The sequence below is a fragment of the Stigmatopora argus genome, chromosome 3 (genome assembly GCF_051989625.1).
Source record: "Stigmatopora argus isolate UIUO_Sarg chromosome 3, RoL_Sarg_1.0, whole genome shotgun sequence".
NCBI lineage: Eukaryota > Metazoa > Chordata > Actinopteri > Syngnathiformes > Syngnathidae > Stigmatopora > Stigmatopora argus.
In genome coordinates this window covers 3,109,882-3,126,147 of record NC_135389.1, presented here as the reverse complement: position 1 = coordinate 3,126,147, position 16,266 = coordinate 3,109,882, and the positions used below count along the sequence as shown (strand labels likewise).

Genomic DNA, 16,266 nt, shown 5'->3' with positions numbered 1-16,266 from the left:
AATGTATGACTGAAAACACAATAGTGAGTGCCAAACCTGAGACAACAGCCCACGGGTAGTCCCACCCTTATCCCCTTAGAGCTTTTTCAATACTTGTCCAGGTTTGTCAGGCAAGGTCAGTTTGCAGTGGGTTATTGACAGTGTAAGCATTTCAGATTACGTAGCAGAACAATGAGTCAAACCTTTACTGCAAGCCAAACTCTTGATCACAACTTTGCTGAGACAACGCAGAGATTATCATCAGAAGAGAAGGTCCCTGGTTTGGAAGCAACATTTGCCCTTTAATATGAATCCAGAACTGGCAATATCTGTTGTAGCCAAGTTCCTCCTGACATGCATGGCTGGTTTTCTTCCACAAATGTCCCGTAGGTGTTTTTTTTCTCTTCTCTATAGATCTAGCATTGAGGCCACTAATAAAGCTCTAGGATGCATTGACAGGCAGGAATATTTTTTGGGCAACAATGTCCTTTTAGACATTACAAATTATCACAAGATTCATCAAGTTTGACAATAGAGACAAATATTTTTTTTTTTTTTTTTTCCCAAGCTGGCGCCGTCACGCGGCAGGCAGTGGCAGTAGCTCTGTCCACTCTTATTTGTTTTTCAGGTTTTACAGCCTTTCTATCTTTTTTAATTACATTTTAAAATTTTCTTAATACACCCCTTTTTACTTTACTTTGTACTTTATACGTTTTACTTTAATGTTTTTACAACTTTCTTTGTTCTGTTAGCCTGGCTTCTTTCTGCTACTTCTTTTTTGAAACCGTTCAGCCATGCCTACGCTGTCATACACATGGGACTAGCTGTTACAATACGCAGCAGAAGGAGCAACACCTCAATGCCGCTGGAAATTCAGAGCTGGACAAAAGTGCCAGGAGAAGAAGCGACACTTCAGACCAACCATTCCATCATGGGATAAATGGAAGAGCTGTCGGCGCTTACCAGGCCAGAAACGGAGTCGAGGGGTTCTACTTCGCTACTGTTGATTCTTTAGCTCCAGACTACTGAGGAACAATGTTCCCTCTAATTTTTCGTTTGTCTGGGCAGAAAGACAACCTCCCTGAGAACACTGAGTACCAGTGTGAGCAACATCATCACTGCTCGCTATGGGCACACACCAGTAGAACACCTGCCATGAGCAGGTGCATGTCGGGGTACCTTGCTTGCTATATTTTTTATGGTGGAAAGGCGGACGGGTGAAAGGGGAATGCACGTGCGCATATCATGCTTGACAATATTAGCAATTGACAATGCTGTTTTCCTCTGCTACCGGCAACAGAAACGTTCCGGATTACAGCCGAAATAGGTAAAATGAGATCGTAAAAATGTATTTAAAAAAAGAAAAAAAATCCTGTACAAAGGTTGTTATACAGCGTACACAATTTGAAATGATCAAAAAATGTATACCTTGACAGGTATGTGTCTACTAGCCATAAATGATCTAGTCCTAATAAAATGTAATGATTCATATCTGTGGATAAAATATCTAAATAAATGACACTAGAATCTACACAAATCTGACTTCAAGTTGACCTCATTTTTCACATCTGTCCTCACTTCTCATTTTGCTTCAAATGACTTTTGTACTGAATGTGTCACTCGAGATAGTCAAGCGTCCATTTATGTGCAATATTTTTCCATCGGAAAACTCACTTGCAACCAGTGTTCCCTCTAAGCTGCGCGCGTGCGCAATTGCGCACTACTCTCGTCTTCTCTGCGCAGCAGCAATCATATGGCGCGCAGTAAAAAAAAAAATCAGATTTTTTATTTATTTATTTATTTATTTATTTATTTATTTATTTTTAATTATTATTATTTTTTTTACCCCTTTCCCCATGATGGCGCCGTTTAAGTGGCAGCCAGTGGCAGTAGCTCTGTCCACTTATGTTTTTCGTGTTTTACAGCATGTTTTACATGAAAAATTAGAGGGAACATTGACATGCACCTGCTTGTGGCAGGTGTGATACTGGTGTGCCCATAGCGAGCAATGATGATGTCGTGACCGGATGATTCGCCTAAAGACGTTTCGCCGAAGGACGTTTGACAGACGGACAGGTCGCCGAATGGACATTCCGCCGAACGTTCATTCGGCGACCTGCCCGTCTGTCAAACGTCCGTCGGCGAAACGTCTTTAGGCGAATCATCCGAGTACCGATGATGTCGCTCACACTGGTACTCGGTGCGCTCAGGGAGGTTGACTTTCTGCTCAGACCAACAAAAAATTAGAGGGAACATTGCTTGCAACTTTAGCTTCGCTGTTTGTTTTGCAGAGAACTTTCTTTTGATTTTGATTTGATTTATTTCATAAGGGACAGCACATATTCGTGAACATACATATGTAAATATGTAAGATTGCCGCCAAGGGCTAATTTCCATCTATAGTCCATTGTGTAAATTGAAGACAAACGATGATATAAAACCCACACACTAAATGAAACCCACACAGACGCACAATTGGCAAAGTTTTTGACTGTTCTCACCCAATTTCACCGCTTGTTCTTCTATTTGCTCCGACAGCCATTCCATCTTAGAAGAACCGCATTTATTTTTTTACTTTGACTCGTTTGGCCACGATAAAGGCTTGGCAGCAGCTCCACCGAGTTGTTGGCTATATGCTAACCTGTGAAATGAATTCATGCCATGGAAGTAAACACACGCGACGTGACCCGAACCGCATCATATCATTGGCTGGACACGGTGTTTGTTAGTTTTATCCGAAATGACCTTTTGTTGTCATTTGTCAGTCAGTGACAGGCTGCCACTCTCTGAGTTGCGATGCAAAATAGCACAGGAAAAAAATGTAGTCTTTTTTTTTACAATTCAGGTTGCGTACAATAAAAGCATTCAATTCAATTTAATTCAATTTGATTTTGAGCGCTGCATATGTTTGCCGTGCGCAGAGAACACGAGAGTAGTGCGAAATTGCGCACACGCGCAGCTTAGAGGGAACATTGCTGAGGAACTGTGCTGATAGCTTGGAAGAGTGACTCTGCATATTCTCTACCTCGGTCACAGTCTGCAGAAGTTCCCGATCTTGTTGAAGACTTCCGTGTGTGGTTCCAGCTTTATCCAACTCTACAATGTTTTCTTGAGTCTGTATCCGTTTTTGCTACCGCAACCAAGATGGCGCCGCTCAAGTGGCAGCCGGTAGCGTTAGCTCCGTCCGCGCTTGCTCGGTTTGTGTTTTTGCTGCTTTTCTGTCTTAATGATTTGATTTGGCGATTCTTAATGATCCCATATACTTTGCTTTGTACTTAGTTGTTGGAGTAATCATTATTATAAATGTGTTTGAAGTTTTATAAAGGAGATCATGTGCAAATTTATAATATAGGGGGGAATGTTGGAGTAATCATTATTATAAATGTGTTTGCAATGCTTATTTAGGAATATAAAGCCTTATAATATACATGCTTACTATATTAATCAATATATTTGCTTATTAGGAATAGTAATGCTCATCCTAAATGTGTAACTATATTAAACTATATATATATATATATATATATATATATATATATATATATATATATATATATATATATGTATATATATATATGTGTTGATCGCTTTTATGTTAGAGTTAGAATTAATATGTGCTTTCAACGAAGACAAACGCTTACTCCAAGGTCGCTCTCCAGGACAGCTGGCTCCAGCTAGAGACTTAACAATTCACTGAGTCCTTGCTCCGAGGACTGATTACTGGAAGATACGCCTCAACCCTTTCCCCAGATACAAGTTCGCAATGAAGATCTGTGATGGACGCTTAAATTGTTGTTGATTCAGCGGATGGCTATCAATCAACCTCCGGGATTACTCGCATATTGTTTTAAATTGTGACGCTAGGTTTGACGCTAGGTTTGCTTGATATGGAATTGTTTTGTTTCTTGCTTACGCAATTGGATCGAATCGATAACCTTGTAATTGTTTTGATTTGAGGCCTTAAATGGGCAGGACAAAATGCCGCTCGGGAGAATAATCTTGACCGGACGAGCGGGTGGATGTATTCTCTTCTTGCAAGAATTAAATGGTGATGTGACTACAGATGCCTTTTTTATTGAAAGCTGAATTTGGAAATACCTAAGGATATACCTAACATTAGTCCCATATCTAAATAAAACTTGATTGCGCGAAATCGCAGGTGGCATACCAATTCCACAAAGGGTCAAGGGGATGCAGGTTTTCATTTCATCTGAAACAGCACAGACAGTTTGACCAATGAGGTTTCTGCTGAAACAAGCAGCGCCTGGCTGCAATCAACTAATTACAGTTGAAAGAGAACAATTTGGGCGGCCCGGTGTTGGGAGTGGTTAGCGCGTCGGCCTCAAAGCTCTGGGGACCTGGGTTCAATTCCAGGTCACGTCCATCTGTGTGGAGTTTGCATGTTCTCCGGTTTCCTCCCACATTCCAAGAATGTGCATGGTAGGCTGATTGAACACTCTAAATTGCTCCTAGGTATGGGTGTGTGTGCATGGTTGTCCGTCTGCTGTGCCCCGCGATCGGCTGGCCACCGATTCAGGGTGTTCCGCGCCTCTGGCCCGGAGACAGCTGGGATTGGCACCAGCACCCCCCGCGATCCTAATGAGGATAAAGCGGTTCAGAAAATGAGATGAGATGAGAGAACAATTTGATGCAGAGGTGTCATCTTCATTGCATACCTGTCAACCTCTGCCGATAACTGCCCTTATAAATGATTATTGATTCCCCTTACAAAACCCCCAAAAACCTTACAAACACCGTACGAGTCGTACGGTGTTTGTAAGGTTTTTTGGGGGTTTGTAAGCGGAATCAATAATCATTTATAAGGGCAGTTATCGGCAGAGGTTGACAGGTATGTCATTGGTTGGTAGGAAAACCTGCACCCACTTGGCCCTTTGTGGAATCGGTTTGACACCCGTGTGCTGAATGGTGTGTAAGGGATCATGGGTCTTCCACTCTAGAATTTGAGGAACACAGTCCACGCGAGTATCTGGATAACAGCTTGCTCGTTCTTTGAAAGAAAAATTCCCATTCGCAGCCAGGCTAAAAAAAACGAAGAAAAAAAATTATACAAAAAAACAACAACCCCAGAAAATAAATTATTTGAAAAACTGAGTTTTTATTAGGGTTTCGTCAGAATAAACCATCACCCATATCTTTTGTTTGATTATTATTTTATTGTATTTTTTTAACAATACCAAGCACATCACAAAATTGAGAATTTCTTTATAAATTACTGGCTTTTTCAGATGTATTCTTCCAATCGGACACATTTAAAGCAGTATTTGTGAAATGATTATTCACCCATTTAGGGCAACCTGTGTATTTGTTATTAAAGAATTGTCTGCAATTTTCTTAATCCTGTGCACATCACCAAATTTTCAATGGCAGCTGTTGCATATGACATAGGAAAATCTATCTCTGCCTCTCACTTAAAATACACCTGGGTTCTGCTTTAATGAGAAACACAGGTGTGATTTAGCATAAAACAGAATGTAAATTGATTGTTTTCCAGTGCATGTGTTTTGGAAACTGGTTGAGTGCTCTGTGCTGAATGGTATTAAACTCTCAGAATCATTGCCATCATGAATACATTCACTGTAAAATTGTGAATATCATCTGTCCTTGGTATTTTAATTTTTTAATCATCAAGTTAGAATAATGAGAGGCAGGGTGTGGCCCGGTGGGGCGAGTGGTTAATGCGTCGGCCTCACAGCTCTGGGGTCCTGGGTTCAGATCCAGGTCACGTCGACCTGTGTGGAGTTTGCATGTTCTCCCTGGGCCTGCGTGGGTTTCCTCCGGATACTCCGGTTTCCTCCCACATTCCAAAAACATGCATGGTAGGCTGGTTGGACACTCTAAATTGCCCCTAGGTATGGGTGTGTGTCCATGGTTGTCCGTCTCCTTGTGCCCTGCGATCGGCTGGCCACCAATTCAGGGTGTCCCCCACCTCTGGCCTGAAGTCAGCTGGGATAGGCTCCTGCACCCCTGTGCCCCCAATGGGGATAAAGTGGTTCAGAAAATGAGATGAGAGATGAAATGAGAGGCAGGGTCACACATGGACATGAGTAAATAGGTTGGATGGCGGTTTCCAAATGCTCATTCCACCGTGATCGGTGGCCATGCACATGATCTGGCTGTTAGATAGGTTTGCAAAGTACTTATTTTTAACAAACACTACTTGAGTTTCAAGCCGCCTTGTGGTGTAGTGGTTCACTCGCCTGACTTTGGAGCGGGCAGGCGCAGTCTCAATTCCCACTGGTGCCGGTATGTTTGGGTGTGCAGATGGTCGTTTTTCTTTCTGTTTGCCCTACGGCTGACTGGCGACCAGTCTAGGATGTAGTCTGCCTTTCGCCCGAAGACAACTGGGTTAGGCTCCAGCAACACCCGCAACCTTTTCGAGGATGGGCGGTATGGAAGATGAATGAATGAATACTCGAGTCTCCAACATGAGGTAGAAGTAATAACTATTTCATTTCGACATATCTCTAGGGCATGGATGTGCTCTTAAAGGGGATGAAAAAAATGTGTTCTGAATGGGTATGGATGGCATTCTCGTGGTGTAGAGGTTCACTTGCCTGACTTCTGTGCAGGTAGGCACGAGCTCGATTCCCGCTGGTGGCGGTATGATTGTGAGTGTGAATGGTCATTTGTCTCTCTGTGTGCCCAACGACTGACTGGCAACCAGTCTAGGGTGCAGTATGCCTTTTGCCCAAAGTAAGCTGGGCTAGGCTCCAGCAGCCCCATAACCCTTTCGAGGATGCGCAGTATGGAAGATGAACGAATAAATGGGTATGAGTGTAGTTGTGATATTCACGACTTCTTTCAATGGGCAAGGTGACACACATCCACCAAAATAACAATAACTAGTTGCAGCTGAACCTTTGTCTAGAGTTTCAGAGCATACGAGAAAAAAAAGGTCCCATTGTCTCACTTGCCTTCTGTTTAGTGTAATCTGATCCTAAGAGGCATTCTAAATGAAATGTCCTTTTTCACAACTGAGTTATAAAGTGAGAACACTGTGCACTTGGTTGTAAACAGGTGCTTCAACAGATGACATCACTTCACTGCAGGCGTGGCCAATATTGTGACAAGTTTGTTTCATTTCCTGGAACCTGGACAGGAACTGAGATTCCTGCAGAAATCAAACCTAATGAAATAAGAATAAAGAAATATACTGCTGTTACAGTGATGCACCTACCGTATTTTAAAATTAGCAGGACTGCTACTATTTACTGAGACCTGTGACTCATTTAACGGCAGATTGATAATGAATACATTATAAGTGATGATTTATTAAGTTAAATTAGATATGACTAAGATGTTATTTGAAAATAAAAAAGGAAATCAAATTTAAATCTATTAGTATACCTGTTGAAGTGGCAGAGGAGGTCAATGGCTGGTTGTTCATATGTTCTTGAATATGTGGAGGAGTGTAGGTCTCATAATTTCTCCCATTCACCCTAGTGCTGGCGGGCAGCATGCATGAGTAAGACGTCTGACAAGGTGACTGAAAGTGCAAATGCATACAGCTCATTACCTATAATACTTATAAAGCGTGATTTATGGATAGATGGATGTGTGGCTGTGTATGTTAAGATTCTCTCGCTACGTTTGTCCAAACAGTGCAACATAGAGTTGAAATTTTATGGTGGGCAGAAATGGCGGTCGGATCCTAATAAACAAGTGATTGAATTTCTTCACCTTCTGTAAGTGTGGAAACTCAACTTTTATTTGTTACAGCTGAAAACCGAGTTGATTTTACATGACATCACTTTTTTCTGTCGTTACGGGAGTTATAAAACATCCACCCATCCATAAATCATGCTTTATCTATTCTCTAGTGCTAATAAAGCGTGATGTATGGATGGATGTGTGTGTGTGTGCACCTGGAAACTTGCTGACGGAAATTCTCCCCAAAATGACATTTGTAAATGACGTGGAAAAGCGTCTTGGGTCATCGCGTCCAGCACTATCGTGTCTCGCCGAGTCTTTCCGTCGCGACAGGGAAAAAAAAGTGTTTCGGGGAGCAGGAATAAATAAAGCGTGATTTATGGATGGGTGGATGTTTTATGTTAACATTCTCACGCTACTTTTGTCCAAACCCTGCATCGTAGAGAGTTGACATTATGGTGGCCAGAAACCGCTATTGGATCCTAATAGATGAGTGATTTAATTTCTTTACCTTCTCTAAGTTTGTAAACTCAAGCTTTGAGCATTTGCAAGTATTATCGATGAGTATGCCTGACCTTAAATATGTTAGCTTGCTGCTCTCTTGTGGTGGTTTTAAGCATTACACTCTGTGACGATTCCAAAAATCCATAATTTCTTCAGTGCACACTGGAGTGCTTCCACTTAGTCATTTCCGCTTGAAGTTAGTTGCATGAACTGCGCAACAGCACCGCTATTGTGAGTATTTATTTTCGCCATATTTTCACTTTGGTTTACGATGTTTTACCAAAAATAACACCCAAACATTGCTTAAATAGGTAAAATTTGTGAGCCTTTCTTTTGAAATTGACCGTCACTTTTCCCTTACTTTTTCCTAAAAGGCATAATCCTGCTTCTGTATATATTATACATTCCTATTTTTGCATACTTTACATACGTTTGCACCATCATTCTCACCAATTATGCCAAAAAAGAGGAGTTTTCATTTCGTATCGAGTTGGGAAAGGCGTAAACAATTGAAGCGCACCAAGATGGCAGCACAATCTTCTGCATTTCCAAAGTCGAGGCGTGGCTCATGATTCTGATTCTTACATAGCCCCGACCATGCTCAGATGCCTCTTACTGAGAGGGTGGATTTAGCAGGGGCAATATCAGCTGGGGGCACACATGCATGTAACTGAAATTTTCCTTTCTCATCTAACCCATTTTTCAAGAGATTTTTTTTAACAGCGCAACAATTGTCTTTTGGTTCTAAAAAACTTGTATTTGTTAAAGCTGAAAGCAGAGTCGATGTATGAATCGTTGTTTTTACATGATGTGCCCTAAACACGCCGCATGGCTGATTGGTCGTTAGGTAGGACACCTTTCCACATCATTTACAAACGTCATTTTCAGAAGAATCTTTGCCAGCGAGTTTCCAGGTGCTCCCTGGAACCCCTTTATTCTATAATGATGGGAATTAGAAAACATCCACCCATCCATAAATCACGCTTTATCTATTCTATAATCCTTTTAAAGCATGATATATAGATGGATGTGTGTGTGTGCACCTGGAAACTCGCTGGTGGAAATTCTTCCGAGATGTCCTACCTTACAACTACATTGGGTCAGCAAGGCCAGCACCATCGTGTCTCGCTGAGTGTTCCCATCACGACAGGAAAAAAAAGTGTTTTGGGGAGCATAGAATATAAAGTGTGATTATGGATGGGTGGATGTTTTATGTTAACATTCTCACGCTATATTTGTCAAACCGTGCATCGTAAAGAGTTGACATTTTTATGGTGGCCAGAAACGGCTGTCAGATCCTAATAGACGAGTGATTGAATTTCTTTACCTGCGTAAACTCAAGCTTTGAGCATTTGCAAGGATCATCTATGAGTATGCCTGACCAGAAATATGTTAATTTGCTGCTCTTTGGTGGTAGTTTTACGCATTCTACTCTGCAGATTTGAACACCGCTTTGCTTCCGCTTAGTCATTTCCGCTTGAAGTTAGTGTCATGAAATATACAACAGCACCGCTATTTTGTATTTTCGTCATATTTTTACTTTGGTTTACAATGTTTTAACAAAAATAACACCCAAACATTGCTTAAATAGGTAAAATTCATCATCCTTTCTTTTGAAATTGACCGTTAGTTTTCCTTACTTTTTTTCTAAAAGGCATACTCCTGCTTCTGTATACCTGAACATAATTGTATACACGTTTGCTGTCCTATGCGTGTAACTGAAATTTTCCTTTCTCATTTAACCCATTTTTCAAAAGAGATTTTTTTTATAGTGCAACAACTGTCTTTTGGTTCTAAACAAGCAGCTGCTTGTACGGTATGAATTATGAGTGAAAAGCTGTATCTAACATTTTATTATTGCTGCACTCATGACACACACAATAATAAAACTGTTCATCCATTCATTCATTTTCTGAACCACTATATTCTCCCTAGGGTTGTGGGGCCTATCCCAGCTGACTTCGGGCCAGAGGCTGTATCGGTGGTCAGCCGATCGCAGGGCACAAGCAGACGGACAACCATTCACACTCACACCCATAACTAGGGGGACTTTAGAGTGTCCAATCAGCCTGCCATGCCTGTCTTTGGAATGTGGGAGGAAATTGGATTACCCATAGAAATCCCATGCAGGCCCAGGGAGAACATGCAAACTCCACACAGGTGGACTGACCTTCTTTGTAAAAGTTGTACAACTCTTAATTATTAAAAGTCTTCAACTTGAATTTGTTGCAATAGATATATTTCCACAAGGTAACCACATTGGTCCATTCCTATGGCAAAAGGTTATTTGAAATTTAAGGTGGCACAATGGAGGAGCGGTTAGAACATCCTCCTCACAGTTCTGAGAACTATGGTTCAATCCAATCCCATTGATGTGTTGAGTTTTGTAGTACTCACACATTCCAAAAACATTCATTTGTATGCTGTGTGCATGAAAGGTTGTTCGTCTCATTGTACTCGGCGATCAGCTGGCTACCATTTTGGGGTCTCCTCCGCATAGTGTCCAGAGTTGGCTGGGGAAGGCTCCAGCACCCCTGCAACCCTTGTGAAGATGGGCGAAAGATAGAATTTATGTTTGCACTTTCTCTTACTGCATAAAATGTTACTTGTATATTTGCTTTCATATGTCCCATGATCAAGTCTGCATGTTCAAGTAGGTGGCCTCTTTAAAGCGCCGTACAAAATAAAAAACGATTTCGCATAGAGCATGTGAGCATGATTCGAAAGTCATTCACATTTTTTATTTGGTACTTAGAGACCACCGATATCCGCAGATATAATCGTTTTAATTTGATGAAATATTACTTTTCTATCTGACCATGTGTGCACACTAGAAGGGAACACATGTTCGTGGGACTGATTGCTTCACTGAATAAATGCATGTTTGTGTATTAATTGGCCTACTGTAGTAAGGTAATAGATTAAAATGCAATAATAACCGTTCATATAGATATAACATTGGGCCAAGAAGAGTTATGCGATGTAAGATACTTAAGGTATGTTATTAAGCAGTAAATTAAGCAACATATATTCATTTTTTTGTCGTATTTTTTTAAATTAAAAATGTTTATGTTTAAATGTTTAAATCCTTGTTTTTTTCAACTCGCTTATATAACCCAAATATGTATGAACTAATTCAGGTTTGGGTCAAGTCATTAAAAAAGCACCACTTTATACATATTAATAAAATACTAAAGGTCACATGTCTGTATTTAAATAAAAAAGAAAGAAAAAAAATCTGCTTCTGGGCGGCCCGGCGCCTGAATGGTTAACGCATTGTTCTCACAGTTCTGATCAAGGTCAGTCCTCCTGTATGGAGTTTGCATGTTCTCCCGGGCCTGAATGGGTTTCTTCCGGGTACTCCACTTTCCTCCCAAAATCCAAAAGCATGCATGGTAGGCTGGTTGGACACTATAAATTACCCCTAGGTATGAGTGTGAGCATGAATGGTTGTCCATCGCCTCGTGCCCAGCGATTGGCTGGCCACAAATTCAGGGTGTCCCCAGCCTCGTGGCCAAAGTCAGCTGGGATAGGCTTTGGCACCCCTTGCAACCCTTGTAAAGATAAGCGGTTCAGAAAATAAAAGAATAAAATATGCTTGTCATAACAAGTTCCTTACTACTTATTTACATTTATGGATACACTCACACTTCAATAAAGTTAGTCTGATGTCCATAAAATAGAAGATTGCAGACATTTTGTTTGGACAGAAGGCAGCAGTGGCGGGCGGTGCATTTTCTGGTAGCGCCTTCAACGTATCAATCCAACCCTCAAAAACTATTTTATGACTATAAAACCTCTACTGCAGCTACAGCTGCGACACATAAAAATAATCAATAAATTAATGCACAAAAATGGGGTAAAATCCACTTCCTAGCAGCATTTCATGATTAAATACAAATACTGGAGCTTTTCAGACATTAAAACCAGGCCAGGGGGTGATTTTCCCGGGAAAAGACAGCGATGAACGTCAATGGCGTACGGGCAAACATTGCCCAAAAATGGGGTAAAATCCAGCCGAAAACAGCATTTATTGATAAAATACAAATACTGGAGCTTTTTAGACATCAGAACCGGGCCCGGAGTATCATTTCCCCGGTAAAAAGACAGATATCTCGCAAAAAGATCTCGGCTGCCTCGGGTACTGCTTTGGCCCGCCTACTAGCCAATCATAGTTTGTGAAAGCAATGACATGTCCCAGCCAGCAAAATGCTAACGCCTATGAAAAATCATTGTGGGGTTGCCAACTCGAAATCTGATTGGTTAAAAGCAACAGTCTAGTTTAATGCAGCAGAGCCCGCAAGAACTGATTGTGAAGGCTTTGAGGCAGATCTGATCTGGCAACAAATAATGGCTGAAATGTGATTGGTTAAATGCTTCAATATGAAAACACACATCTGGAAGCAGTGCAACCAGGGGGAAAAGCAATGAAAGGAAGCTAATAGACAATTTGGAATAATAAGTATTGATGGACAAAATATAATATGATTCAGTAAGCCTTTAATAACTTCTGGGGTCACGGTAAATCTACTTAACCCATGAGGACGCACTTCGCATAAAGCCGGCGCACCCATGATGTTTGTGTCAAATATTGTAAACGCAAAAAGTGGGAGTGCATGCGACAAGAGAAGCAGTGAGAGAATAAAATCTGTTTTACAAGTAAAAAGACATGTGGTGCAAGCAGGAAAGTGTGACATTGCAGGAAAGTCTGGGCATGGAAAATGTAAAAAAAGAGAATTGTAAACATTTGCTTAGTCTTATTTGGTGTTTACAATTTGTTTTAATGATGATAGTTTTGTTTGAGGCGGCCCGATGGAGCGAGTGCTTAGCGCGCGTCGGCCTCACACAGCTTTGGTGTCCTGGGTTCAAATTCAGGTCGGTGCAACTGTGTGGAGTTTGCATGTTCTCCCTGGGCCTGTGTGGGTTTCCTCCAGTACTCCGGTTTCCTCCCACATTCCAAAAACATGCATGTCAGGCTGATTGGACACTCTAAATTGCCCCTAGCTATGGGTGTGAGTGTGCATGATTATCTGTCCGCCTAGGATAGGCTCCAGGACCCCCCACAACCCTAATGAGGATAAAGCAGTTCAGAAAATTAAATGAGATGAGTTTTGTTTAAAGCGAGAACATTTATTCGAACTTTTTTTTACACAAATCTGATCCCATATCTTTTTGCAACACTGCTAGCAGACATGCCAAAAAGCTCGACATCTTTTAATATTGAATGGATGAAAGAGCATTATTTCCTGTCCAAAAACAGAAGAGACATTTTTCCACGTTTTCTGCCCACTTTGCCTGTGTGATATTGACGAAGGCAGTAAAAGCAAAGCAGCCATAGAATGAAACGCAAGGATGGAGAAACAAAAGCAAGAGTTGTCATAAAGACATTTTTCAATGCCATTTTTGGAAACTAAAATAACTGCTGACAGAAAGAGCCATAAACATATTTTCAAATGTTATTCCTTGAGAGCCATACTGTCAATATTCATTCATTCATTCATTTTCTGAACTGCTTTATTGTCACCAATCGCAGGGCATGAGGCGACAAACAACCATTCACCCTTACACTCATACCTAGGGGCAATTTAGAGTGTCCAATCAGCCTACCATGCGTGATTTTTTTTGGGGGGGAGGAAACAGGAGGAAATAGAGAACATGCAAACTCCGTACAGGTGACCAACCTGGCTTTGAACCCAGGACCACAGAAATGTGAGGCCACTCATCCGCGGGGCCACTCTTACTCTCTCTATATATATTTTTTTATAATATTATAATTATTTTTAAATATAATTTTAAAATGAAAATATATGAACGTGTGCATTTTTGGGGTTCATTTTACCATATTTTAAGTACAAAAAGTCTTTGAATTCTTTTGACAACATTGTTACGATGTTGCTAATCAATGAGTATTAATGAGAGTATGCATGCAGACAGGTCTAATTAAAAAATGAACATAAAAGCGGCTTTAGATGTTGTGTCTCAGCTCTCTCAGCAGTGGTTTCCATATTTTAGCTCACAGGTTAGCGGAGAGCCATATGCACCAATCAAAAGAGCCACATGTGACTCCCGAGCCATGAATTCTCTAACCCGGGTGTAAGGCATCACCAGTCCTTCAGAACTGTAGGTGGCGATGTGAAATCGAACAGAGACATTTTTACTTACTCCTCCACAGCTAATGGGACGATATGTGGAAGGATGAAAGCAAAGGTTCTGTGTCAGAACATCCTAGCGCCATAGATTGTTCACATTCACATCAACCACATAATAAAAAAACTAATCTCTTTGTCAACTGACACCTCAGAGAACGCAAAGACCGAGTGGTTGTACTTGGGTATTTTCACTTTGAAGAAGGCATTTAACATGCACTGTTAGATTTCTACAATGACATCAATTCATCTTGCAAGGCAATTGCTGAAAAAAATGTCTTCATGACAACTCTTCCTTTTGTTTCCCCATTCCTGTGTGACGTTCTATAACTGTTTTGCTTTTACTGCTCGTGTCCAAATTGGAAATATCTGGTTCGGATTTAAAAAGTCGTCTTGTATGTCTGCATATGGAGCAGACAATGCAAGCATTACCTATGGCATATACGACAGTGTTCACCAAAGACTTAAATTAAATCAGGATACTTTTGTACCTGTAAATTGGCTGACTGACTTTTCTTCTATTTTCCTCAGGGGTCACTGCAGCAAAATAGTCACTCCTCCGCATGACAGATTTGGCACAAGTTTGAGATTGCCTTCTTGACACTATGCAGACAAGCGGGATTTGAACCTGAGCCACCACAACATTAACAGGGCACTCAGACTGACTGAGCCAGAAACCAGACACATTTCACCTGCCAACTGTTTGGCCCATCATGTGCACAATAAAACTTGATATGCAGCAAACAACCTCAATTTCAATGTTGAAAATGGCTTGCTCAAAACACAGCAAAGGGAAATCTGTCAAGTTTTGGATTTAGAGGAATATAACCTGCTGAAAAATATTGTTTGTTACAAGGTGGCTGTCCCTGGTTCCATCCATTGACAGGATCCTCAAATATTGGAAACCCATGAGCAGCTTCTTCGAGAGTGTGGAAAAGTTTTGTGGGGATGTTTGGTGGGTGTGGGCTGAGGTCATGGATACATATTTTCTATTTCTCAGCCATGTTCTAAAGGTGCTCTCTGACACAGTTCAATCACTTAAGCAAACATCCTTCACCTGCCCCATAAGTGTTTAAGGATATGATGGACCTCCTTGTTATTTATTCACTCATTCTCTGTACTGCTCATCCTCATAAGGGTCGTGAAGGGTGCTGCACGCTGAATCGGTGGCCAGCCAATCGCAGGGCACAAGGAGAGGGAGAACCATTCATGCTCACACTCATACCTAGGGGCAGTTTAGGGTTTTTCAACCAGCCTACCCTCCATGTCTTTGGGATGTGGGAGGATTTCATTATACTTGTATAATGACAATAAAAGCAATTCAATTTAATTCAATCATAATAAAGTCTTACTTGCACAGGCAGGCTGGCAGTCATACTGAAGTGTGGCATGGACGGTAAGCTGTAGGTGCAGGACAAAACAGAATCGGACCTCCCCAACACAGATCCTGATGCAAAAGACACTAAAATACAAAATACCCCAGAGTAGAAAGAGGAAACATTAAACTTTGTTTTGAATTTTACAGCATAACTAATTACAATACAGCCACACAGACCCTGAAAAAAACAAAAACAAAACAAAAAATGATAACACTTAGGTAGGTCTGGCCAATGTTCCCTCTAATTTTTCGTTGGTCTGAGCAGAAAGTCAACCTCCCTGAGCGCACTGAGTACCAGTGTGAGCGACATCATCGGTACTCGGATGATTCGCCTAAAGACGTTTCGTCGACGGACGTTTGACAGATGGGCAGGTCGCCGAATGGACGTTCCGCCGAACGTTCATTCGGCCGAACGGAGGTTTCGCCGAAACGGGATTCGCGCGCTCGCCCCGCCCCCGGATCGTGTGTGTACAAGTTTTTCAACCTCGGCCTGCGGGCCATATACGGCCCGTTAGGATTTTTAATCCGGCCCGCCACCGGTGTTGTCCAAATTATAGTAAAAATCAATGTTAGTCTACCATCAATGGC

General features: G+C 41.3%; 1 protein-coding gene across 2 annotated transcripts in view; it reads right to left on the bottom strand.

Moving 5' to 3' along the window:
* Positions 1-5,223: 5,223 nt before the first annotated feature.
* The window catches only part of LOC144071686 (paired box protein Pax-6-like), a 49,317-nt gene continuing 38,274 nt past the window's right edge, over positions 5,224-16,266 (bottom strand). For both annotated transcript variants that reach the window (XM_077597002.1, XM_077597003.1), the window contains exons 9-11: positions 15,653-15,762; positions 7,348-7,486; positions 5,224-7,126 (exon numbers count right to left, since the gene is read on the bottom strand). In XM_077597002.1, coding sequence (XP_077453128.1) covers positions 7,041-7,126; positions 7,348-7,486; positions 15,653-15,762 — 335 coding nt within the window. In that variant the 3' untranslated portion in view covers positions 5,224-7,040. The remainder of the gene's footprint in view (positions 7,127-7,347; positions 7,487-15,652; positions 15,763-16,266) is intronic.